General features: G+C 43.6%; 1 protein-coding gene across 4 annotated transcripts in view; it reads right to left on the bottom strand.

Annotated features, from left to right (window-relative positions):
- atp5mf (ATP synthase membrane subunit f) overlaps window positions 1–21,391 on the bottom strand; it is a 29,425-nt gene extending 8,034 nt beyond the window's left edge. The window contains exons 1-3 of one of the 4 annotated variants that reach the window (XM_078559283.1): window positions 21,320–21,391; window positions 8,885–9,007; window positions 8,148–8,264 (exon numbers count right to left, since the gene is read on the bottom strand). In XM_078559283.1, coding sequence (XP_078415409.1) covers window positions 8,148–8,264; window positions 8,885–9,007; window positions 21,320–21,335 — 256 coding nt within the window. In that variant the 5' untranslated portion in view covers window positions 21,336–21,391. Of the gene's footprint in view, window positions 1–8,147; window positions 8,265–8,884; window positions 9,008–19,981; window positions 20,171–21,319 lie in introns of those variants that run through there. The other 3 variants (XM_078559284.1, XM_078559281.1, XM_078559282.1) reach the window with 3 other exon arrangements.
- Between the last annotated feature and the right edge of the window lie 5,471 nt (window positions 21,392–26,862).

The following is a 26,862-nucleotide window of genomic DNA, read 5'->3' as shown; positions in this document are numbered from 1 at the left end:
TGTTCTGATGAGCAGTGTTCTTGTCACTCAGATGTTAAACCTTTCTGCACAAGATAAAGACAGGTGTCTCAGTCCAGGGTCTCTTCCCTGTGCTCCGTGCAGCCTTCAGACCAAAGTGATAGTTAGGCCTCACACTCCCTGGACACACTACTGATGCCTACACCTCAATGGTACTTGTCATTGCTGCCAGAATGTAGTGAGCAGGCATCACAGAGATCCATCATTCTCTCTATGTGCTCTCAGCACCTTTAAAGAGGGGCTGGCCCCTATCTCTTCAGCATCTGTGACCACTGAAGATGTGCTTCTGAAGGGGTCAGGTGCTGAAGGCTGAGAAAGGATCAGATGCATTTAAAGTTTCATAGCTGCGTCTCTATGATATGACCCTGATCTCAGACTGCAAGTGAGCTGCCCTCGGCCAGACAGGAGTCAGATATTCTCAGAGGCTATGTGAAGATCTATGGAGTGTCCTCATTGAATGTTGTCATCATCCTCCTGCAATCGAACGAATTAGGGCCTCCACTGCATCTCCATCACAGGAGCATCTTCACAGAGGGTATTCGTGCTACCATAAGCCACACTGGAGTCCAACGTTCATAGGTACAATGTGAGGAGCTATGGGGTCACTTCACTGCATGTCGTCATCATCCTCCACAAATCTAGCAGCTATGAGGGCCTCCCAGGCATGCCTGCCTCGTCTAGCCAGTGCGAGGGCCTCATCCCTGTCATCGCTGCCTTCGAGGACCTCATCAGCCTCATCCCTGTCGGTGTCCTCCTCATTGGAGGAGACTTCCAGCTCCTCCATCTCCTTCCCAGCCAGATTATCTCCTCATTGTAACGTCAGGTTGTAAAGGAGGCAGCAGACGACGACGATGCGTGACACCCTCTGCAGACTGTATTGCAGGGCTCCACCAGACCGGGGTCCAGGCACCAGAACCTCATCTTCAGCATCCCGATGGTCTACTCCACCAAGTTGCAAGCTACAGCATGAGCCTTGATATACCGTCACTCTGCTGCAGTCTGAGGCCGCTGCAGGGGTGTCATCAGCCACGGCCTCTGTGGGTAGCCCTTGTCCCCGAGGAGCCAACCCTGCAGCCTCTGTGGACCCTGGAAGACTCCAGGGATCTGTGACCGACTGAGGATATAGGAATCGTGCACACTCCCTGGAAACCATGCGCGCACCTGTAGGATGCATTTCTGGTGGTTGCACACCAGCTGCACATTCAACGAGTGAAACCCCTTGTGGTTGATGTACTTCACTGCGTGTTGTGACAGAGATCTAAGCGCCACATGCGTGCAGTTGATTGCACTCTGCACCTGTGGGAAACCCGAGATCTGAGTGAATCCAATCGCTCTTGTATCCTGGCTGTCTTGGTCGCAGGCGAAATGCACAAAGTTGTTGCCCTTGCAAAGACAGCATCCGTGACCTCATGGATGCATTTGTGGGTGGAGGTTTGTGAGATCCCACAGAGGTTACCTGTGGAGCCCTGAAAGGAGCCACTGGCGTAGAAATTGAGCGCCATGGTCACTTTCACAGCTACTGGCAGTTGATGCCCTCCATGTCCCCATGGCACCAAATCCTGCAGTAGCTGGCAGATGTGACCAACCAGTTCCCTAGACATGCGCAATCTTCAGCGACACTGGTTCTCAGTCATCTGCAGGAATGAAAGGCGGCATCTATAGGCCCTGCGTGTTGCTAGGTGCCGACCAACAACGACTCACTGTGGCTCTTCAGCGGCATGTGGGACCCCAGCCGCCCCTTCTTCCTGAGGTTGTTGCTCCTGCCTCTGTGCCACCAGGAGCCTCAGCCGCTCTCTCCTCTGTTGCCTTGCTCTCTGTACGCCATCAGGCATACAGCTAGTTCACCAGGCTCCATGATCCTGATGTACTCCTCCTACAGGATGAAAGGGAGAGATACGTGGTTAGCATGGGTGTACTAAGAACCTGCCCTGGTTAAGTGTAACGGCCCCTTAGCGCTTCCTGGAGAGTGCTGGCCACCACTTGGACGGCCAGAGATTAGTGCGCTGCATGGCTGCCTGAAACCCCACTCACCTCCACCCCACTCCCCCTGACCGATTGGCGGCAGCTTTGCGCATTGGACTGCATGCTGTGCTCTCAGCTCAGGCACAGGCATTCTCCTAACCCGTGCTGCAAGGCTTCACTGTTAGCTTGAACCACTGGGGAGACTGGTACAAACCGGGATGCTGACATTGCAAGGGGCTGTGAGCACCTCCATCAGTCACTGCTCCATGGCCAGCTTTAGCAAGGAGATTGTACAACGTGTGCAGTCGTCCAACTGTTCTGTAGTCCACTAAAATGCTCATGACTTTGCGGTCTGTGCCGGCGGGGGGGTAAAAAGCTTTGGAGCACTTGATGGCACTTTGATGCCTCTGCGTTGCCTGAGTGGGCAGATAAGCTAGAAGACCAGCTTCAAACATATCAATGTGGCTGTGCCTGAACTGTCTCAGCTGCAGAGGAATGGTCACTTTGTACAAGTTTCCCTAATGCGTGGTTGCTTCCCTCACCCATCCTATCCCCCGAATGCTTGTGTGCTATATTCAACGACAGGGCTGCCCTTGCTCCCCACTGCCCCAGCCCCCACAAGTCGCCTCAGCCGCAACGCAGCCCTTGCCCCCCACCCCCCCAAAAGTCGCCTCAACGGCAGAGCTGCTCCAACTCCCCCCAACGCTTCTCAAGCTTGAAGTCCAACAGGCGACCCTGGTGGGCACTGCAATTCGTTGCTGTGTACTCACCTCCAAATTCCCTCAAAGTGCAGCCCGCCAAGTGCATGCCTTTTATGCGCTGTTGTGAAACACGTTGGCATGCTTTCCTGCTGACATTGACGGATGATCCAGCCAGGAGGGGATGACAATTCCGGCGGGCTGGTCTAATAATAATATACCCATGTATTACAATGAGGTTCCTGACGTCCGATGACAGGAAACGCGGCCTGCCACTGGTGGGCTGAGCGGACAATCGCAAACTGGTTTCACACCGTTGTGAAACCGATCGCGCCATATTGTCCGCTCACATCACTGAACACGCCTGATGCTGGCGGGCATGGAAAATCCCGGCCTAAATCTATAATTGCATGAACTATATATATTTGTAAATGATATGGGTTAAGATATTTTTGTAAATAAGAGTGGTAAAACAAAATTGAAGGGGGAGGAATGTAGTAATTGTAAATTAAACCTTCATACGGTTATGGGGATCATGTGACTATACAGACGAATCAGCCCTAAGTGTGGGTAAGCTTAGGGCGGAGTTTTTTCTAGCCTTGGTCTTGGTACAGGCATGTAGCTTCATCACGAGCTCTGTAAATAAAGCTTACTGTTTCTAACAAGAAACCTGTCCGATACCGCAAGTTTATTACATCTGCCATTTGGAATCCAGCCTCTGAAACAGAAATTAATTTCAGAAAGATCCACTGTGGGAGTTTTTGTTGATACCAAATTCTGGAATGGGATCAACAGCCTTGCGGGGAGGTTTGCCAGTGCTGTTGGGGAGAGTTAAACTAACTTGGCAGGGGGATGGGATCCTGAGAGGAGTTTCAGCAGGGGGAGATGCACAGCCAAAATTAGAAGAGAGAGCAAGTGAGTCTGGAAGGCATAGAAATTATAGGCCAGTTAAGGCACAAGGGTTGGTTGGTATTTATTTTAATGCAAGGAGTCTGATGAATGAGGCAGATGAGTTGTGGGCACAAATTAACACGTGGAAGTATGATGTAATTGCTGTCACAGAGACATGGTTGACAGAGGGGCAGGATTGGTAGCTCAATATTCTAGGATATAGGGTCTTCAGGCAAGACAGGGAAGGAGGTAAAAGAGGAGGGGGTATCGCAATATTGATCAAGGAATCATTTACAGCAGTAAGGAGGGATGACACCTTAGAAGGCTCCTCAAATGAAGCCATATGGGTAGAACTGAAAAACAAAAAAGGAGCAATCATATTGCTGAGAGTGTACTATAGGTCCCCAAACAGTCAGAGAGAAATAGAAGAGCAGATATGTAGGCAAATTTCAGAGAAGTGTAAAAATAATAGGGTAGTAATAGTGGGGTATTTCAACTTCCCCAACATTAACTGGCTTAGTCATAGTGTGATAGGTTTAGAGGGAGCGGAATTCTAAAAATGCATTCAGGAGAGCTTTTTAAGCCAGTACGTATAAGGTCTTACAAGAGAGGAGGCGGGCCTGGACTTAATTTTAGGGAATGAAGCCGGGCAAATGGTAGAGGTATCAGTGGGGAGCATTTTGCAGATAGTGCTCATAACTCCGTCAGATTCAAGGTTGTTATGGAAAAGGACAAGGATGGGCCAGAAATCAGGGTTCTAAATTGGAAGGAGGCCAATTTCATAAAGATCAGATATGATTTGGCCAGAGTGGACTGGGAGCAGCTACTTTTAGGTAAATCTGCGTCAGAGCGGTGGGACTCATTCGAGAAGGAAATAGGGAGAGTACAGGGCCAACATATTCCAGTAAAGTCAAAGGCTAGAATCAACAAATCCAGGGAACCCTGGATGTCTAGGGGTATACAGGACTGGATAAAGAGAAAAAGAGAGGCTTATGGCAGATACCGAGGGCTCAAAACAGCGGAAGCCCTATAGGAGTATAGGATGTGTAGGGGGGAACTTAAAAAGGAAATTAGGAGAGCAAAAAAGGAGCATGAAAAGACATTGGCAGGTAAAATAAAGGAAAATCCAAAGTTATTTTACAAGTATATTAAGAGTAAGAGGATAACTAGGGAAAGAGTAGGGCCCTTTAAGGATCATAGTGGTAATTTGTGTGTGGAGCCAGAAGACGTAGGTAGGGTTCTAAATGAATACTTTGTGTCGGTGTTCACAAGTGAGAGGGATGACGTGGGTATGGAAACCAGGCAGAAGGACTGTGATATAATTAAAGAAATTAGCATAGAAAGGGAGGAGGTTCTAAGTGGTCTGGCAGGCTTAAAAGTAGATAAATCTCCAGGTCTGGATGAAATGTATCCCAGGATGTTGAGTGAGGCAAGGGAGGAGATAGCAGGGGTGCTGGCAATAATTTTCAATACCTCTTTGGCCACAGGAGAGGTGCCAGAGAACTGGAGGACAGCCAATGTGGTACCGTTATTCAAGAAGGGAGGAAGGGATAAACCAAGGAACTACAGGCCAGTCAGTCTAACCTCAGTAATAGGGAAACTATCGGAAGCAATTCTGAGGGACAGAATTAATCTACACTTGGAGAGGCAGGGATTAATCAAGGACAGTCAGCATGGTTTTGTTAAGGGAAGGTCATGTCTGACCAATTTGATTGAATTTTTCAAAGAGGTGACCAGGTGTGTAGATGAGGACAATGCATTTGACGTAGTCTACTTGGACTTCAGCAAGGCTTTTGATAAAGTCCCGCATGGGAGACTGATAACAAAGGTAAGAGCCCATGGGATCCAAGGCAATTTGGCAAATTGGATCCAGAATTGGCTGAGTGGCAGGAAGCTGAAGGTTGAGGGGTGTTTTTGTGACTGGATGCCTGTGTCCAGCGGGATTCCACAGGGATTGGTGTTGGGTCCCTTGCTGTTTGTGGTATATATGAACAAGTTAGACTTCAATGTGGGAGGGTTGATCAGTAAGTTCGCGGATGACACGAAAATTGATGGGGTGGTAAACAGTGAGGAGGATAGCCTTAGATTACAGGAGGATATAGACGGGCTGGTCAGATGGGCTGATCAGTGACAAATGGAATTTAATTCAGATAAGTGTGAGGTTTTGATGCACTTGGGCAGGACAAACAAGGCACGGGAATACACGATGAATGGCAGGACCCTGGGAAGTACCGAGGACCAGAGGGATCTTGGTGTGCATGTCCACCGGTTCCTTAAGGTAGCAGGACAGGTAGATAAGGTGGTTAAGAAGGCATATAGGAATCTTGCCTTTATTAGCCAAGGCATAGAATATAAGAGCAGGGAGGATATGCTGGAACTGTACAAAATGCTGGTTAGGCCACAGCTGGAGTACTACGTGCAGTTCTGGAATCCACATTATAGGAAGGATGTGATTGCACTAGAGAGAGTGCAGAGGAGATTTACCAGGATGTTGCCTGGGCTGGAGAGCTTTAGTTATGAGGAGAGGTTATTTTCCTTGGAGTAGAGGAGATTGAGGGGCGACATGAGTGAGGTGTATAAAATTATGAGGGGCATAGATAGGGTAGGCAGGAAGAAACTTTTCCCCTTGGTGGAGGGATCAATAACCAGGAGGCATAGATTTAAGGTAAGGGGCAGGAGGTTTAGAGGGGATGTGAGGAAGAATTTTTTCACTCAGAGGGTGGTGGGAATCTGGAACTTATTGCCTGAAAGGGTGGTAGAGGCAGAAACCCTCATAACATTTAAGAAGTATTTGGATGTGCACTTGCGATGGCATGTCATACAAGGCCAGGGGCCTCGTGTTGGAAAATGGGATTAGAATAGTTAGGTGCTTGTTTGACCAGCGCAGACTCGATGGGCCAAAAGGCTTTTTTCTGTGCTGTAGGCCTCTATGACTCAAATTAGATGTGATTCAACTAAATTGACTGCAAATGCAAAATTAAACTCTGCCATCCATACATTCTTTCCCCCCTTCCCAATAATGGCTTTGAATGTTTTTATAGTTGACTAAAATTATAAGCAGAAATGTCAATTCTTAACTGAATTAAAATTAGAATTGAATTTCTTAAGAATGAAACAAAAAGAAAACCAAATTTTGGAATAAAATTCAAGATGAATAAAATGGTGCAATTAGATTAAAACGTTTGTCGTCAGTAATGGGAGATTTGTTTGGCGAGAGAAGCATGCATCATCCATTGTTTCATTTTATTTGCACATAAACAACTCTATATATAGGGAACAATCCAAACTTGAGCCCTTCTCTTGGATGGAAAATATCTGTAATTATTGGGAGGCGGTGGCATAGTGGTATTGTCACTGGACTAGTATTCTAGAGACCCAGGGTAATGCTCTGAGGACCTAGGTTCAACAGCAGATGGTGGAATTTGAATTCAATAAAAATCTGGAATTATAAGTCTGATAATAACCACAAAACCATTACAAATATCCGAAGATAATTTGGTATGAAGGGTGATGTACTAGAGTAGCCTTGAACGGCAGAGTGAGGGTATTGGAGTGATATACTTCATCAGGATGTAGGTGAGTGTCCACTGTGCTGACTTCCCCCCACCCCACCCCCCAAGGTCATTAAACTGCTTTCACCTTTGAATCCAGTAGTGTGCCATCATGTTCTTGCTGTTGACCTCATGGAAAACCCTCAGCTACCCGTTTTCCTCCCATCAGCAGGAACCTTATAGTCCCCGCAGCATCACATCCAGGGAGACATCACTAAATTGAAGGTGTGCATTCCGATCTACCAATTCCAAAATCCCTCAAATTGCATGTCTGGAGTGTCCCATTAAATATTGGAGTTGAAATCAACTCACGTAGATTGTCATCATGCCCGCTCACACTAATTTGTCAGGAAACCAGGAAATAATATGGTAATACAGTCATTGGGTTAAAAAGCCACTGACAGCTTAAAATCTTATGGATCCCACTTGCTACTGGACTCTGTTCCCAGAGCATTAGCAATTTAAAATCCAGCCTTTAGTTCCAGTTATGCCCCACTTCCTTATTTTTCAACGAACATTTAATTCATCTTGTTTCAAATTCCAAAATCTGTTCCAAAAGTCATAGCTTATGAGTTGTGTGTAAAAAAAACCCACATTATTTGGAAAATAAACACTGCGGAGAAAAATAATCCCCAAAATTATGTGACTAACTTAAATTCGGACTAAAACTTTGGGAAATAGTTGGGAAAAACTTGCAGTTTTTCTCCTTAGATTATAGACTAAAACTGAGGATCCAAAAGTAAGACTAAGATCACAATTAACATAATTTCTACAATAAAATATTTCCGTTTATTGTGTGCAGCAGTCCCCATTCACAATATTACTGCACCAGAATTTAATGGTATCAAGATCTAGCAGCAGAGGAAAATTGCGTCTGATGACAAAATGACAATAAGTGACTGACAAGGACTTGATGAACTTGTAGGTCCCTTATTTCATAACACTGTGAATTATAACACAAATTTAATGAAAAATGAGTAAATTAAATACAATTCAAGCCTGGAGGAGTCTGTTCAGGTTTACTTACTAATGTGGTCGAAACTCCAAATGTAGCTGAGGATAACATAGCCCATCAGGAACATTGAAACGCCACCAATGCCACCCTTCTTCACATCGATATACTTCTTGTAATATGCATCATGGCCTGCATGACAGAATACAGCAGAATAGGGTGGAACACCTGCTACACTAAGAAACATAATAAATAGAAACAGGAGTAGACCATTTGGCCCCTCGAGCCTGCTCCGCCATTCAGTAAGATCATGGCTGATCTGCTTGAGTTTCGAATTCCACATTCCCACCTATCCCCGATAACCTTTGGTTCCCTAGCCTAACAAGAATTTATCTACCTCTGCCTTAAAAATATTCAATGACCGCACCTCTGCCACCTCCTGAGGCAGAGAGTTCCAAAGTCGCACAACTCTCAGAGAGAAAAATGTTCTCCTCATCTCTGTCCTAAAATGGTGACCCCTAATTTTAAGACCCCTTAGTTCTGGAATCACCCACAAGAGAAACATCCTTTCCACGTCCAAGGCCGTTCAGGATCTTGTATACTTCAATCAAAGGACCCCTCACTCTTCTAAACTCCAGTGGAAACAAGCCCAGTGTGTCCAGCCTTTCCTCATAAGACAACCTGTTCATTCCAGGTATCAATCTAGTAAACCTGCTCTGAACCGCCTCCAAAGTAAAGGAAATAATTCATGCTATACCTGACTAATGAACGTTTAGGGTGACATTGAGTGCTAATGTGTACAATTACATTACCTGAATCACACTTACTTCTGCAGATAGCATGAAAGATAGATTTTGGAGATAGGAGTCGATGTATAGTCCAGATAGGAACCTCTGCTACCTTCAAATCCAGCAGTCTCCGCTTGACAAGTGGCACTACAAGACAATCACAAGTTACTTAACAGGTATGCCTAGTGCCAAACTACAATGTGGGAAAATGAAGGAAGACGGGCGTAGTAAAATACTTCATCTCTCAGAGATCCTGAGTAAATCACCTTGGCCTACACAATGTGTTTCAACCATAAACCTATATAGGTGTACGACACGCGCAGATCTAAACTAACAATGGACCACCTCTGAATACTAATCATTCCTAACTGATCTCAAGTTTAATTCTGTCTTCAACTAAGAAAGATCTGCCCCAACAGGTTGGTGATAATAATGCTACCTGGTACGGGTACTGGGACCTACAGACCACAGAGTTTTCAGGTTTGATTCCCCAGTTTTTCTTACTCTCCTTCCGTTAGGGAAGAAGGAAAAAATATCAGCCAAACTTTGGATAACTATCCAGTGGCAACTGCTGGAGAATGTATGGTTTGTGGTTGAGATTAGGGCCAGGATTGGCTGGTTAACCTCTGCTGACAACACCTCACTGTCAGGTTCACATATGGAAAAATGCCATGTTATATGGAGTGTCAGAATGTTAGCGTTGCCTATGGGACTATAACTGCATGAATTAGTATGTGCAGGAGAATGCTGAAACAGAAAAAAAAGCTTTAATTGCTCTCAGTGTATTACTGCATTAGGATGATTGAATCAATAATGTCTAAAGCCAAGGTTTGTAGTGGGTTCAAACTGAATATTGATTAACTGGTAAAATAGTACTAGATTGTTCATGTTTATTATAAATAAATAAAGTTTGTTCACGAAGGTGAGGGAAGTCAATGCCAGGGAGAGGGATAATGATCCTTTTTTTAAAAACTAAAATGTAAGCACTCCTCGGTCAGGGACAGCACTGAATCCAAGGGAAGAATGGCTACTGCATTGTGTGTTTGTACCTGACCATAACACCACCGCTTACTCTGTAACTGCGCAAAATACTATGAGTGACAGTTGTGTAATCTAAAGGCATTGGGGGGAATAATGTGTCTGTCACTGTGGAGCAGTGTACAACAAAAACTCTGTGGCTCTAAACATGGATCTATATCCACCTTTCGGATGAAGCGTTAAACCGAGGGCCCTGTCTGTCCCTCTCAGGTGGACATAAAAGATCCCATGGCATTATTTCAGAGAAGACCAGGGGAGTTATTCCTTGTGTCCTGCCAGATACTTATCCCTCAATCAGCATTACTATACAGATTATCACATCGCTGTGGAAGCCTTTTTTGTGCAAATTGACTGCTGCATTTCCTACATTACAATATTGTGATTATACTTAAGAAATATTTCATTGGCTGCAATGGGCTTTGGGGTGTACTGAGGTTGTGAAAGGTGCTACATAAATAAAACTTTTAAACATAAGATAGAAGATATCACCATTTATCAGCTTCAATCGTTTACAACTGTGTCTGTTGTATGCTCCTTTGTGGTTATTTTTAACTCTGTCAAAAACATGTTGAGAAAAAAACTGGTTGTTGTAAATTCTATTACAGCCTGATTTAGTCAAGTTAGATATTGTTCTATTTTCTTCAAAAAGTTTCCGCCAGTTTTATTATTTCATTTTTTAAGCTAAAATGAACAAAAATCCCTCCAACAAAACATTGTCTCAATAGGAAGATACTCATTTCCCTTTAACTATCAACTTAGATCTATATGGTGCTCTTCCAATGGTGGAAGGTATCTCAGAATGCTTTGTGATAAGGAGAGAAATAATATAATGGACACCAAGCATTGGAAAAGTAGGCAGAGATCACAGAGTCTTTACAGTGCAGAAGGAGGCCATTTGGCCCATCAAGTCTGCACTGGCTCTCTGAAAGAGCATTCTACCGAGTCCCATTTCCCTGTCTTAACCCCTTAACCTTTCACATTCTTTCTTTTCAGATAGCAGTCCAATTTCCTTTTGACTATCTCAATCGAACCTGCCTCCACCACCCTCTCAGGAAGTTCGTTCCAGACTCCAACCACTCTCTGGAGTCTGGAACGACCTTCCTGAGAGGGTAGTGGAGGCAGGTTTGGTCGAAGTATTCAAAAGGGAATTCGATTATAATGGAATAAAGGACCAAAGGCATGTTTACAGAGAAGAGAATTGAGGAATTTTGTGAGAGGGGGAAAGTTGGGAACGTGGAAGGGATTAGGTGGCGAATTCCAGAGGGAAGGAACTTAGCGGATGAACAAGTGATCAATGATGGTGGTAAAAGCAAAATACTGCGGATGCTGGAAATCTAGAACAAAAACAAAAATACCTGGAAAAACTCAGCAGGTCTGACTACATCTGCGGAGAGGGATACAGTTGACGTCTCGAGTCCATATGACCCTTCATCAGTACCCTTCATCAATGATGATGGAGTGGATTGAGTGAGGAGAAGGAAGTGGAAGCTACATACAGGGACATAAAGGGTGAGAAAGTCATGAAGATTAGGTGGGGAAATTTGAAAGGATGAGAATTTTGAAATCAGCACTCTTGGACTCAGAGCCTGTGGAAGTTGGAGCTGGTAAATCGCATTTGTGAGACTCAGTTGGGTGAGAACGTGGGCTGCTGCAAGTTGGAAGACTTTGGAAGTGTAGCATGGGGAAGCCAGCAAGAAGTATGTTGGAGAAGTCAAGCCTTGAAGCGATGAAGGCATAGACAAAAGTATTGGTGGCAGGAGAGACAGGAACAGCAGGGATCAATTTCAGGGCAAAGTCGTCGATGGATTCCAGGCAACAGTTTTTTTGCTGACAATCAGCTGGAAGAAGTTTTGGATGACCCAGGCCTTGGAATAAAACAGCCAATTAAAAATTATCTTTGGGCCAATGCAAGGTGAAGCAGGGTTAAATCAGCACACAAGTGAAAGCTGATGCAGTTGTTTGGAATAATGAGGAGTAGGATGTGGCCAGCAAAGAGGATGGACCGTTGGAGGACAACCCAGAGAGAACTGCTTGAGCAGAGGGAAAGCCAGTACGCAAATAGAAATAATCCCATCATTTTAGATTACATGTGACATAATTACCAACATTCTATCACAAATTGAAATTAGTGCTATATCCAGGTCAAAAACAGTTTTATCCTTTGTAATTCCATTTTATAAATTATTCCTATGTGTATGTGCCAAGTATCGATAAATTCATGGGATCAATTGAACTTTAATAATTTTCAACGCTTTTTTAATGATATGAGAATGGATTGTTAGCAATGAGATTTCATAAAGATACAATGCAATGGTTACTCGTTTGCAGCAACCAAACTGACTGAATTTCAAGTGGTTTGTAGTCATTGTGTGAACACTTAATGTCAGATTACTGTATTTAATAGGAGCCCCAGCCATAATGTTGATGCAAGGGAGGGCAGGAATGGTTTTGGCTGAGATACTACAATTCACAACAGATTACTATTCAGTGATCCATGATGAAAGTGCATATTGATGGGAATAGGATGAGGCTCAAAGGTAATACCACCTCTGAGTGAATAGCTGCTAACACTCTAATTGATGAAGAATTGAAGATTGGCAATTTAGGTATAATACCAAAGAGCTGCATGAAGCTCATGGAACTGTACCTTGTAAGAATTGATGGCTTCACAAAAGTAAGTGAAAAAATTAAGATAAAAGCAAAATACCACGGATGCTAGAATCTGAAACAAAAAGAAAATGCTGGAAAAACTCAGCAGGTCTAACAGCATCTGTGGAGAGAGAAACAGAGTTGATGTTTTGATTCCATATGACTCTTCCTCAGAGCGTGTGTAGGTGAGAAAATTGGTGGGTGTAGGAGTAAATTCCAGAAACTGTTTGTTTCTGAAGGCTTTCAGCTATAGCAAGAGCAGTTGCACTTCAGAAATTCAAAAATTTGAGGTTCTTCAAGAAACAATGTATTCTACAGGTAAATTTTCTTACATAACTTTGGAAATAATTTTCAAACTGCTACATGCCTTGACCCAGTGGAGAAACAAAGGTGCCAGCTAATGCCAAGACAAAGGAAGATTCATGGGATAAGACCGACGTAAAAGAATGGAAAGAAAAGCAAACAGATTGGGAGTCTACATCTCATGTACAATCATTGTACCATGTTGCTGAGAGTTATTTACTACTTGCGCTTGTGTGGCGATAAACAATGCTACATAATTTTTGGATTTTTCCTTTGTGAACTGACAGGAACATTGCTAACATAAAATATTGGATATTGAATTAAAGCGGAGAAAGTAGGTTTGTCACCAATTGATGGTAGAATATAACATCACATATACAATAAGATAAAAGCAAAATACTGCGGATGCTGGAAATCTGAAACAAAAACAAAAATTGCTGGAAAAGCTCAGCAGGTCTGACAGCATCTGTGGAAAGAAATGCAGAGTTAATGTTTCGAGTCCGTATGGCTTCTTCGGAACTAAAGAGAAGTAAAAATGTGGTGAAATATATATTGTTTAAGGGGGGCGGTGAGGCAGGTGAAGTTGGGTAGAAGGCCAGTGATACGTGGCGACCATAGGAAAGTTACAGGACAGAAGGAGGCCATTCGGCCCATCTTGTCCATGCCAACCCGAGGACACCCAGGTGCCCTTTCTAATCCCACCTTCCTGCACCCAGCCCATAGCCCTGCAGCTTACAGCATTTTAGGTGCAGATCCAGGCACTTTTTAAAAGAGTTTAGAGTTTCTGCCTCTACCACCAATTTGGGCAGCGAATTCCAGACACCCACTACCCTCTGCGTAAAAAAGTTCTTCCTCATCTCCCCCCTACACCTTCTGCCACTTATCTTGAATCTACGTCCCCTGGTTCCAAAATTCTCCACCAAGGGAAACAATTTTATCTTGTTCCCTCTATCTATTCCCCTCATAATTTTGTACACCTCAATCAAGTCACCTCTCAGCCTTCTTTGTTCTAAGGAAAATAACCCCAACCTATCCAATCTCTCCTCGTAGCTACACTGTTCTAACCCTGGCAACATTCTTGTAAACCTTCTCTGCACTCTCTCCAGAGCTATTACGTCCTTCCTGTAATGTGGTGACCAGAACTGCACACAATACTCCAGTTGTGGCCTCGCCAGTGTTTTATACAATTCCAACATTATATCCTTACTTTTATATTCTATACCTCTGCCAGTGAAGGAGAACATTCCATATGCCTTCTTTACAACCTTGTCTACTTGAACTGCTGCCTTCAGGGACCTGTGTACTTGTACGCCAAGACCTCTCACTTCATCTACCCTTCTTAGTATATTCCCATTTATTGTGTAATCCCTGTAACTGTTTGACCTCCCTAAATGTATGACCTCACTTCTCTATGTTAAAATCCATCTGCCACTTTACTGTCCACTCCACCAACCCATCTATATCGTTTTGGAGATTATGGCTATCCTCTACACTATCCACGACTCAATCTTTGTGTCATCTGCAAATTTCCCAATTGTGCCCCCCACATTCACATCCAAATCGTTAATATATAACACAAACAGCAAGGGCCCCAACACCAAGCCCTGTGGAACACCACTTGAGATAACTTTCCATTCGCAAGGGCACCCATCGACCATTACCCTTTGTTTCCTGTTACAAAGCCAACCTTTTATCCAGTTTGCCACATTACCCTGAATCCAACTGGCTTTTACTTTCCTGTCCCACATGGCAGATTGGTCCTTGTCGAATGCCTTGCTAAAATCCATGTACACAACATCCACTGCACTATCTTCATCAACCCTTCTTGTCACTCCCTCAAAGAATTCAATCAAATTTGTGAGGCAAGACCTTCCTTTAACGAATCCATGCTGACCATCCCTGACTAGTCCATGCCTTTCCACATGACAGTTAATCCTATCTCTCAGGATTGATTCTACTAATTTGCTCACCACCGATGTAAGACTAACTGGCCTATAATTGTTTGCCATTTCCTTTGATCCCTTTTTAAACAATGGAACTATGTTTGCATTTCTCCAGTCCTCCGGTACCTCCCCTGTATCTAGTGAAGATTGGAAAATCATCCTCAGAGCATCTGCTATCTCCTCCCTGACTTCCTTCAGCAGCCTCGGAAACAATCCATCTGGCCCTGGTGACTTATCCACTTTCAAGGATTTAAACCCTTCAAGTACTTCCTCTCCCTTCACGACTATCCCGTCCAATATCTCGCAGTGTTGCTCCTGGACTACTATATCTACATCCTCCCTTTCCTTTGTAAACACGGAGTCAAAATATTCATTCAAAACCCTTCCCACAGCCTCTGCACAAGTTTCCATCTTCATCTCTGATAGGTCCCACTTTTTCCTTAACTAACCTTTTAGCATTAATGTATTGGTAAAACATCTTTGGGTTATCTTTAACTTTACTTGCTAATCTTTTTTCATGCCCTCTCTTTGATTTCCTTATTTCCTTTTTTACTTCGTCCCTGAACTTCCTATATTAGTCTAGGCTATCTGCAGTGCTTAGTTCTTTGTGCCTATCGTACGTTTTCTTTTTCTGTTTGACAAAGGAAAGATTGCAAAAGTTGTCATAAACAAAAGGACGAAGGGGTTTTGATGGTGGTGATACTGGCTAAAGTAGGTGCTAATGGTGACATTAAGAGTAGAAACTAGGATGAGCGATAGATGGCCCTAGTGGGGGTGGGGTGGGGGAGGGGACGATGGCGGGAAAAAAGATCGAAAATAGGCTAAAAGATGGGGATAAAACATTGAATGGAAATACATTTAAAAAATAATAACAATAATAAAAATAGGTGGGAAAAATATATGTATAAAAATTTTAAAAATAACTGTTTGAAAAAAGGGGATCAAGGAGGGGTGAGGATGGAGGAGAGAGTTCATGATCTGAAGTTGTTGAACTCAATGTTAAGTCTGGAAGGCTGTAAAGTGCCTAATTGGAAGATGAGGTGCTGTTCCTCCAGTTCGCGTTGAGCTTCACTGGAACATTGCAGCAGGCCAAGGACGGACATGTGGACATGAGAGCAGAATGATGTGTTGAAATGGCAAGCGATGTGAAGAAGTCATACGGACTCAAAACGTTAACTCTGTCTTTCTCTTCACATATGCTGTCAGACCTGCTGAGTTTTTCCAGCAATTTTTGTTTTTGTATCACATATACAATTCTCAGAGCCACACTTTCTTTAGCGTCCTTTGCCTTTTCTGCATGCACGAGGAAACTGACTAGCTATTGTCATTAAACTATTCAATGATTGAGGGTACAATATATATAAAAACATTAGTGATGATCTGGGAACATGAATTGATTACAACATCGATATTAGCCCCTTTCTCACTGTTAAAAAAATGAAAGAAAGACTTTCATTTATTTGGTGTTTTTCAAAAATGGCTTAAATGTTTCACACACAATGAATTATATTGAAAGCACTGATTCTTGTTATGTAGGAAAATATAGCTTCCATTTTGTGTGCAGCATGATCCCACATAGCAATGAGATGAATGACCAAGTCATCTGTTTTTGGTGCTGTTCCACTCAGTACTGCAATGGCGTGTTAAGGCTATTTATCATATACTTGGTTGTACAGTTTCCACTTTATGGAAGTGTTTCATTCTATTTTTTCATTTGATTCTGTGCAACTAGGTGCTGATATGCTACTGATGATGTCAACAAGAGAGATAAACAACTAACAGAATTTGAACAGGTTTATCAAGAAAATCAAACTTAAGCTATTACTGTCCTGCCTGTAGTAAATTCCAGAAAATGGTGGAAATGTTTCAGTTAAGCTCTGCAGTGTGCTCAAGTATTTGTTTTAAGCCAGATTGGACAGCATCCACAATAAACTGGCAGATTTGTATCATTTAGGCAAGATTTTAACACATAAAAATTGCTGGAGGGTTTGTCAGGGTCATTTTAAAGTTAATTTACAGGGAGCAGCAATCTGCACCTCAGGGATGCTTCATTCACTTTGAGACCAGCTAGGGAGGCAATGCAGCGCACTTGACCTTGACAAGCACACTACTGGAGGAGTCAATTGCTGCAGATGTTTTCACAATTGGCTGCTTCCTGGCGCAAAGAGAACTTACAAGGCCGTTAGCCAGAGGCATCAAATTCACAGATACTTTTTGACATAAATAACTTTCATATTATCATCTATTGTGGTAATATGTTGGATAAAATGTATTCCGCCAATACATTAGCTCTTCTTAGAAAACATGATTAACCATCAACAAAAGTTATCTGAGATGAATTGATACTCCACCACGTTTAATCTATGCTGAGTTCCTGATGTCAGCTGTACTGTACTATCCAGAATTGGTCACAGAGCTTGGGAAGCTACTGGGTACTTTCCCTTCTGGGATTGCTTCTTGACTTTTTGGCTAAGGTCAAGTGTAGTATTGTTATATTTTGAGTGGTGAGTCTTGATTTTTCTCATTATTGGGTGGCTTTAGTCTAACACCAACGGCAGAAGGAAAGTCAAATATGTCAACACAATGAGTACTGAGCCAGAGGGTGTGAAACACTGTCAGGCTAAATGGCCTCCTCCTGTTTTGTAATCACTCTATAATTCAGTCAGAATGTCTGGAACACCGGGAACAGTGATATGCCCAGCATACATCCACTCTGGGAAGCCAGGAGCAGCAAAATCACAGATTAGGGTGGAGAAGCTGGGACTGTTATCCTTGGAACAGGAGATTGATGGGCAATTTGGCAGAGGTGTACAAAATCCTTGGTATGGATCACTGCACTGTATGACTGCGAGAGCAGGACCCTCAATAAGATGCACTGCAGGAACTCACCAAGACTACTTAGACAGCAGTTTCCAAACACACGACCGCTACCATCTAGAAGGACAAGGGCAGCAGTCACATAGGAACACCACCACCTGGAATTTCCCCTCCAAGCCACTCACCATCCTGACTTGGAAATATATCGTCATTCCTTCACTGTTGTTGTGTCAAAATCCTGGAACTCCCCACCTAACAGTACTGTAGGTGTACCTACATCACAGACTACAGCAGTTCAAGAAGGCAGCTCACCAACAACTTCTCAAGGGCAATTAGGGATGGGTAATAAATGCTGGCTTAGCCAGAGACACCCACATCCCATGAATGAATAAAAAAAGTGGCAGTGAAGGAACAGCAATGTAGTCCTAAATTAAGATGGTGTGTGGCTTGGAGGAGAACTTGCATGTGGTGGTTTGCAGGAACAGACCAAAGGGCTAGGAACAGCCTAAATAACAATTTTGATGAGACTTTGGACCATATATATAAAATATATATATATTTTTAAAAAAGGTTTAAAGTTTGCAGCTATTAAAGTGCATTGCATAAAAACCACTGCCCAATGTGCTTTGGCCTTAGGGTACCTCGCCAATGTCAAGGCCAACCTTCTGTTCTTTCAGGCAATGAATGCTGTTTGTCAGGCCTGGGTATTCTGCTGCGAGGAGGTACTTCGCCATCACTGAAGTAAAGGAGGCAGTGGGTGGTGGCCTTGTTGCAAAAGTACTATACAAAACCACACTGCTCCAGCTGCTCAATGTTCACTTCCTGGCTCTGATGAGTGAGTGACTGGCCTTCTTCCAGCAGCTCCCACTGCTGCTGGTGATGTCCAGGTCAGTCATTATAAGCGATTACTTCAACTGCATCAACATTAAGGCTGAATGATTCGGCAGAGATGACAACAAAATGTACGCCACTTCCATGTTCCTAACGGAAGCAATAAAAGACCCAAGCTGTGCAACATTTTCAACAAACCTGCAGATGTAGCACCATCTGTTTGAGACCCCTGAAAAATATCTGGAAACACCCGAGGAACTCAAAAAGGGATTACAAAGGTTGGAGAACTATAAAACCCCTCTCTGTGCAATGCTCCCTCTCAATTCTGTGTAAGAACCTGGTCATCAGGTGCAAAGTGCTCTCAGTGTTACTGCACATGGCGCAGGTCTGGCCCACACCACAATCCAGCACTGTGACAATCACACAAGCCATCCTCCATTTCATCTGGAGATTGAAAATGGACCATATTTGCAGGAATAGTGTTCAATCCTTCGGATAAAGGAGGGAAAATATACCCAACATCGGCTTCATCCTGATTGCCACCTTTGTGTAGGGCTGCACCGAGCTCTGCATAGATCCTTGGTTAGCAAACACAGCTGCCACTATGTGCTGTGGTTCTATGTGTCCCCGGTGTTCTAAAGGATGGATCTGGCCATGCTCCCACAGAATGTACCGTTCAGTTGAACTGCACCATACCACCTGTCACTGGTAGAAAAGTTTGTGCATGAAAACACATTTGACCACATTTCAACAAGGCAGTGGTATCTACATAACATCTTTGAATCCCTATAGAGAAAGTGGATCCTGTCAGATGGTTCCCTGAGCAGACCACGAAAGTTAATTGGTAGAATGTCTCATTGTGAGAACTTTCAAAGAAGCACCAAGATGTAGCTTGAATGGTGGTGAGAAGGGCACTCCCCATCAGATCCTTCATGCACACCCAGAGTCTCAGCACTATCACATGGTGTCCTTTGGATGGCTTAGGTAGGGTAGAGTTCATTATCCTTCTGGCATTTGCAAAGAATGCTTGGAAAGAAGTGCATTAGTTTTTTTGTTAAGGTTCATCCTAAGCAGTTCTGTAACACTCTACGCCCTGTTCCCAGGGGCGTACACTGAGACAAATATTAACTGGTGCTAGAAGGGCATCAACTTGGTGAAAGACACTTTTTGGTCAGCCCAAAACTTTTTGGTCTTCTAATGCAAGGAGTTCTCCACAACCGAGTATTGCAGACTGGCATATTCTAAGATATTCTAAGATCCAGCACTATATGCTGAGAAATGCATTAAAGCTTGTGGCAACTGCCACGAAGGCTCAATGGGCCCTCTCACCATAGTACACTGAGGGTCTAGAACCATTGTAAAACCTCTCAGGCTGTATGTATCAGGGAATGTTCAATGTAATTAGCAATTAGGAAGGCAGATAGTATGTTTAGTTTAATGGCAAGTGGGTTGGCGGTCTTGCTGCAAATGTGCAGAGCTTTGTTGAGACCACACTTGGCATACTATATACAATTTAAGTCTCCAGGAATGATACAATTACCTTGGAGGGAGGGCAAGGAGAGTTCAATAGATTGCTTTTTGGCTTGAGAGGGTTGTCTGATGGCGACAGATTGAGTAGAATGAGCTTGTTTTCTCTGGTGTTTGGAAGAATACTGAGAAACTGTTGCCCCTGGCTGCAGGGGAGGTGGTGGCATAGAGGTATTATCGCTGGACTAGTATTCCAGAGACCCAGGGTAATCCTCTGGGCACCCGGGTTTGAATCCTGCCATGGCAGATGGTGGAATTTGAATTCATTAAAAATTTGGAATTAAAAGTCTAATGATGACCATGAAATTGACCATTGTCGATTGTTGTAAAAACCCATCTGGTTCACTAGTACCCTTTAGGGAAGGAAATCTGCCATCCCTTACATGTGACTCCAGACCAACAGCTATGTGGTTGATTCTTTAATGCCATCTGAACAAGGGCAGTTAGGGATGGGCAATAAATGCTGGCCTAGCCAGTGACGCCCACATCCCATGAACAAATAAAAAGTCTAAAACTATTAGACATAGTCCAAAATAATGGCATAGCCATTTCTGACTGAGATGAGAAGTTTCTTCACTCATTGGGTGGAATTTTATGGTTCCTTCCACCAGTAGGATTTTCCGGTCAAATCAGAGTCAGTGGACTTTTGAACGGCCCGCTGCAACGAGGCTGTGAAAATCCACCCACAGAATTGCGCATCTTCTGAATTCTCCCAGGGTTGTGGACGTTCAGATGCTAAACACATTCAAGGCTGAGATAGTTACATTTTTGGGTTCTAAGGGGATCAAGGATATGGATGGAGATCGGGCAGGAAAGTGGGAGTTGAGGTGGAGGATCAGCCATGATCTTATTTAAATGGTGGATCAAGCTCAAGGGGCTTTTTGGTCTTTTTCCTTATATGGAATGTAAATATAATTTGTAATGCGACTGACGTGAGGCACCCTGGAGTGTCGTGTACTGTATTGAGCCGAAAAGTGAGCAGCCACATCTGAAATGTACTTTTACAGATTTATAAATACATATTTTTTGGGAAAAGGATCCACTCCCCTCAAATGGAGTGGGAAAAAAAAATTAAAACCGCTCCCCAAACAAAAAGGTTGTGCCTGACAGCATTGAGAATTGCTGCTGTTTTCTGCACTGGATTCACCTCCAGCTCAGGAGGGGGATGGTCTCCAGGATAGATGTGCAAGACTGGTTTCCATGGCAACCAGCGGCAGGGGCAAAGGCACCAATCCATTTACACCGAATATGATGATTCTCCGCCCCATCTACCGTTTCCGCAAGCTCACTAGTGGTCACTGATTCCAATACGAACGAGCTGTTAATAATTCCCTTCATGATACACACTGACCTCCTCCTTTACCCATAGTCGTCCCGCAAGCCCGCCAAACAGCATGAGGCTGAGGTCATGAGGCGAGGGGAGAGCATCATGGGTGTGAGGTCAACAGGACGTTGCAGGGCAGGGCGTCATGGGTGTGAGGTCATCCGGCCTCCAGAGGTCAACTGGTTTGTGCTGAAAGAGAACTCAAGTTAATACTTAGAAAGCAGAAATTAATTTCCTTATGTTTTAAATGAAGCGTGTTTAATACTGCGATTTTTAAAAATGTTCATCATCAGCCTGACTGTGACTGCTATTTTCCATTTCCAGCAACCATTCAGTGAGATTCACAATTTCTGCCAATCATGTGTTGTGGCCTCCACACACATTCAGGTGATTTGAATCGGCCCACACTCGCTACTTGCACCCTGCAGCAGTCAGGTTAGGGCTGTCAATCTTTCAGGATTGTCCAGGAGTCTCCATAAGAACTAAAGATTAATCTCGTGTACACGGTTGTCAACAACCCAGAATTAATCATAGGGTCAGTTAAAAAAAGTGCTCTTTTTCTGCATTTTGTTTGTTGCAAAAAATAAGTATTGGAGACAGTGGAAAAGGCTGTTTGAATGGGCGATGTGGTTGGAGACATATAATGAAACGTCCAGTAATACATTTAGTTGCCAATCCAGGTTAGATAGAAGAAAATTTTATCCTATCAGTCAGACCTGGCTTTTTGAGCCTTGCTCGAGGCTCTTCTCTTTAATGTTAAAACCATTATTGAATTTTATATTTTCAAGGGTCAGTTTCCCTTGGCATTGCTTACAGGGGAGTCAAGACCAAAGCGTGGTTTTCAGGCCATTTGGGATTAGAGGTCAGGATGCACATATAATTTTATGCATTCTGCTCTTGCGGCGAAGATTCTTGGTCGAGTAAATTGGGCCTATATTCTCTGGAGTTTAGAAGAGAGGTGATCTCAGAAACACAAGATTCTGAAGGAGCTTGAAAGGGTAGACACTGAGGTTGATTCCTCAGGCTGGGGAATCTAGGAAACGGGTATAGTATCAGCATAAGACACTGATCATTTAGGACTGAGATGAGGAGAAATTTTGTAACTCAAAGGGTTGTGAATCTTTGGAACTCTTTACTCCAGAGGGTTATGGATGCTCCATCTTGATTATATTTAAGGCTGATATAGATGGATTTTGGGTTTTTTAGGGAATCAAGGGATATGGGGAGCGAGCAGGAGAGTGGAGTTGAAGCTGAAGATCAGCCAGGATGGTATTGAATGGCAGAAAGGTTTTGAGGGGCTGTATGGTCTACTCCTGCTACTATTTCTCATGTCCTTACATTTATTCCCTTTGTAAATTCGTAAGTCCTTATTTATTCAGCCTATGTAAACTTAGGCTGTAATTACATCCTCAGGCCAGTGGGGATTCGGCTTCCCCTCTGTTTGATTGCAAAATGTTAGTGATTTGTAAGGAAGTGGAGTTGGAGATCACACTTGGGTTATTGTGTGCAGATTTGGTCTCCTTACCTGAGAAAGGAAATATTTGCCATAGAGGGAGTGCAGCGAAGGTTCACCAGACTGATTCCTGGGATGTCAGGATTGTTGTATGAGGAGGGATCGGTCCGGCTAGGCCTGTATTCACTGGAGTTTAGAAGAATGAGAGGAGATCTCATTGAAACGTATAAAATTCTGACAGGGCTGGACAGACTGGATTCAGGGATGATGTTTCCTCTGGCTGGAGGTTCTAGAACAAGGGGTCACAGTCTCAGGATATGGGATACACCATTTAGGACTGAGATGAGGAGAAACTTCTTCACTCAGAGGGTGATGAACCTATGGAATTCTCTACCACAGAAGGCTGTGGAGGCCAAGTCACCGATTATATTTAAGAAGGAAATAGATAGATTCTTTGACTCTAAAGGCGTCAAAGGGTATGGGGAGAGCGCAGGAGTATAGCGTTGAGACAGAGGATCATATTGAATGGCGGAGCAGGCTCGAAGGGCCGAATGACCAACTCCTCCTATTTTCTATGTTTCTATGTCAAGAACATTTTGCATACAGCCAGATATTGAACAGATATGCAGAGGGCTTTTCATTAAATACTTTTGCTTCAGGAGTTTGATGATCACCACAACATAGCAAGAATTCTAGCAGTCATTCGAGTGAAGAATCTCGGGTTGGGGGAAGGCTGCTGAGTTAGAAAAGAAAGCATGCCTTTGGATTTTAGCTTTTTCTATTCAAAAAGGTCATTGGAAATATCAAGGATGCTTCTTACTGAAGTACTACTAGTCATTTATATTTATAGAAACATTATGCCAAACCAACCTTTAGAAGCATTACCTTTCATGGGTCAAACTGCAATTATTGATGATTAAGCCTGGTGCACAGCATTGAACTTGGCCAACTGAATGTTATTATGTTCACACATTTTGTACCAGCTTTTAAGGAGGTGAGGATTGTTTTTATTCGTTCATGGGATGTAGGTGTTGCTGGCAGGGCCAGCATTTATTGCCCTACCCTAATTGCCCTTGAGAGGGTGGTGGTGAGCTGCCTTCTTGAACTGCTGCAGTCCATGTGGTGTAGGGACACCCACAGTGCGGCTAAGGAGAAAGTTCCAGGATTTTGACCGTGACAGTGAAGGAACGGCGACATATTTCCAAGTCAGGATGGTGAGTGGCTTGGAGGGGAACTACCAGGTGGTGGCATTCCCATGTGTCAGCTGCCCTTGCCCTTCTAGATGATAGTGGTCATGGGTTTGGAAACTGCTGTCTAAGGAGGCTTTGTGAGTTCCTGCAGTGCATCTTGTGGATGGTACACACTGCTGCTACTGTACGTCGGTGATGGAGGGAGTGAATGTTTGTGCATGGGTTGCCAATCAAGCGTGCTGCTTTGTCCTGGATGGTGTTAATCTTCTTGAGTGTTGTTGGAGCTGCACTCATCCAAGCAAGTGGGAGTATTCCATCACACTCCTGACTTGTGCCTTGTAGATGGTGGACAGGCTTTGGGGAATCAGGAGGTGGGTTACTCGCCACAAGATTCCGAGCCTCTGACCTGCCCTCGTAGTCACAGTATTTGTATGGCTAGTCCAGTTCAGGTTTTGGTCAATGGTAACCCCCAGGATGTTGATAGTGGGGGATTCAGTGATGGTAATGCCATTGAACATCAAGGGGCGATGGTTAGATTTGGTTGAAAACTCAAATGATCCGTGCTTTCATTTTTTAAAGAATAAATATGTCAATACCTGAAGTATAGAAATGCTTAAAATTATCTAGAATGCATCAATTTTGTTACGGAAAAAATACAAATTTTAAGGGCAGAATTCTAGGGAACCTTAGAAATGCATGAATTTCTCAGCAATTAATACACACAATGGGGTGTGGGAGCAGGGTGGGCGGGGGCAGGGGTAAGCCATTTTAGAAGGAGTTTGCACAAGTTTCTGTGGAGCTTCTGTTTGTCCTTTCCAGCCTTGACTACAATAATGCCATGGTTTTATTCTTTGGGATGTGGGCATCACTGGCGAGTCCAGCATTTGTTGCCCATCCCTAATTGTCTTACACTTAATGGCTTGTCGGGTCATTTCAGAGGGCAGCTAAGAGTCAACCACGTTGCTGTGGGGTCTGGAGTCACATGTAGGCCAGACCAGGTAACGGTGGCAGATTTCCTTTCCTAAAGGATACTAGTGAACTAGATTGGTTTTTACAACATCAACCTTAGTTGTCATGGTCACAATCACTGAGACTAGCTTCCAATTTCAGATTTATTAATTGCATTCAAATCCCACCAGGCAGCTGGTGGAATTTGAACCTATGTCCCCAAAGTATTAGTCTGGGTCTCTGGATTACTAGGCAACTGACATTACCACTAAACTACCATTTCCCTGCCATCAAGCTCATCAGCACAGTGGTAGCATTTACCTCAGAGTGAAGGTTGTGGATTTAAGAAACTTGGGTCCTGATTTTATCTTCAAGGCACATTCAGGGCTGAGGTTGGAGTTATGACAGCAAATTCACAAGCACACCACAGGTTTCCTGAATGTCCAGCAGTTTTTAGTTGCAGGATTTCTGTTTTAAAATTCGGGGACACCCTTTTAGGACAGAGATGAGGAGAAGTTTTTTCTCTCAGAGGGTAGCGTGACTTTGGAGTTCTCTGCCTCAGAAGGTGGTGGAGGCGGGGTCATTGAATACTTTTGAGGCATAGATTGATTCTTATTAGGCAAGGGAATCAAAGGTTATTGGGGTTAGATTGGAATGTGGAAATCGAAACACAAGATCAGCCATGGTCTTATTGAATGGTGGAGCAGGCTCAAGGGGCCGAATGGTCTACTCCTGTTCCTATTTCTTATGTTCTTAAATTTTTTTAGGTAGACTTCCTGACCAACAGCTGGCCTGAATAATTGACAGGCAGCAGCTGAGCTGAGAGCAGGTAGGTCTTGTTGTTTGTGAGGTGAGGGTTAGGGGAGAAAATTATCCAGGTATGTTCTATCCATAAAAAGCAGGACTAGTCCAATTCTCCACATTTACCACCCCAACAGTCAACTCTCAATCATCAGCAAAGTGATAGAAGGTGTTGTTACTCAGAAATAACCTGCTCACCAATGCTCCACACCTCATTACAGCCTTGCTCCAATCATGGAAATAGGAACTGAATTCCAGAGATGAGGTGAAAGTGACTGCCCTTGACCTCAAGGCAGCATTTGACTGAATGTAGCTTCAAGGGGCACTAGAAAAGTTGAAGTCCATGGGTATTGGAGTAATACAATAATAAGTAATAATATAATATAGCATATAATATAATAATAATATAATATAGTAATAATATAATATAATAATATATAATAATATAATATAATTAAGTAATAATACAATATAATATGCTGTCTATATAATATATAATAATATAATAGTAATAAATAATAGTAAGTAACCAATAATCTCAGCCCCAGAACAACTTTGCAGAAGTTCCTCAGGCAAGTGTCCTAGGCCCAACCATATTCAGCTGTTTCATCAATGACCTTCCCTACATCACGAGATCAGAAATGAGGATGCTTGCTGATGTTGCACAGTTTTGAGTACCATTTGCAACTCCTCAGATACTGAAGCAGTCCATGCCTGCATACAGCAAGACCTGGACAACATTTAGGCTTGGTCTGATGAGTGGCAGGTGACATATGCACCACACAACTGTCCATCTCCAGCAAGACATACAGAAGACACCACACCTTGACGTTCAATGGCATTACCATTGTCAAATCCCCCACCATGAACAATCTAGGCGTCACCATTGACTAAAAACTGAACTGGACCTCCTGATCCCCAAAGCCTGTCCGCCATGTACAAGGCACAAGTCAGGAGTGTGATGGAATACCCTCCACTTGCTTGGATGAGTGCAGCTCCAGCAATACTCAAGAAGCTCGATGCTATCCAGGACAAAGCAGCCCGCTTGATTGGTACCCCATCCATCACTTTAAACATTTACTCCCTCCACCACCAATGCACAGTGGCACCAGTGTGTACCATATACATGATGTACTGAAGCAACTTACCAAGGCTCCATCGACAGCACCTTCCAAACC

This window comes from Cetorhinus maximus, chromosome 15 (genome assembly GCF_964194155.1).
Source record: "Cetorhinus maximus chromosome 15, sCetMax3.hap1.1, whole genome shotgun sequence".
NCBI lineage: Eukaryota > Metazoa > Chordata > Chondrichthyes > Lamniformes > Cetorhinidae > Cetorhinus > Cetorhinus maximus.
This window is presented reverse-complemented; position numbering and strand designations above follow the sequence as displayed.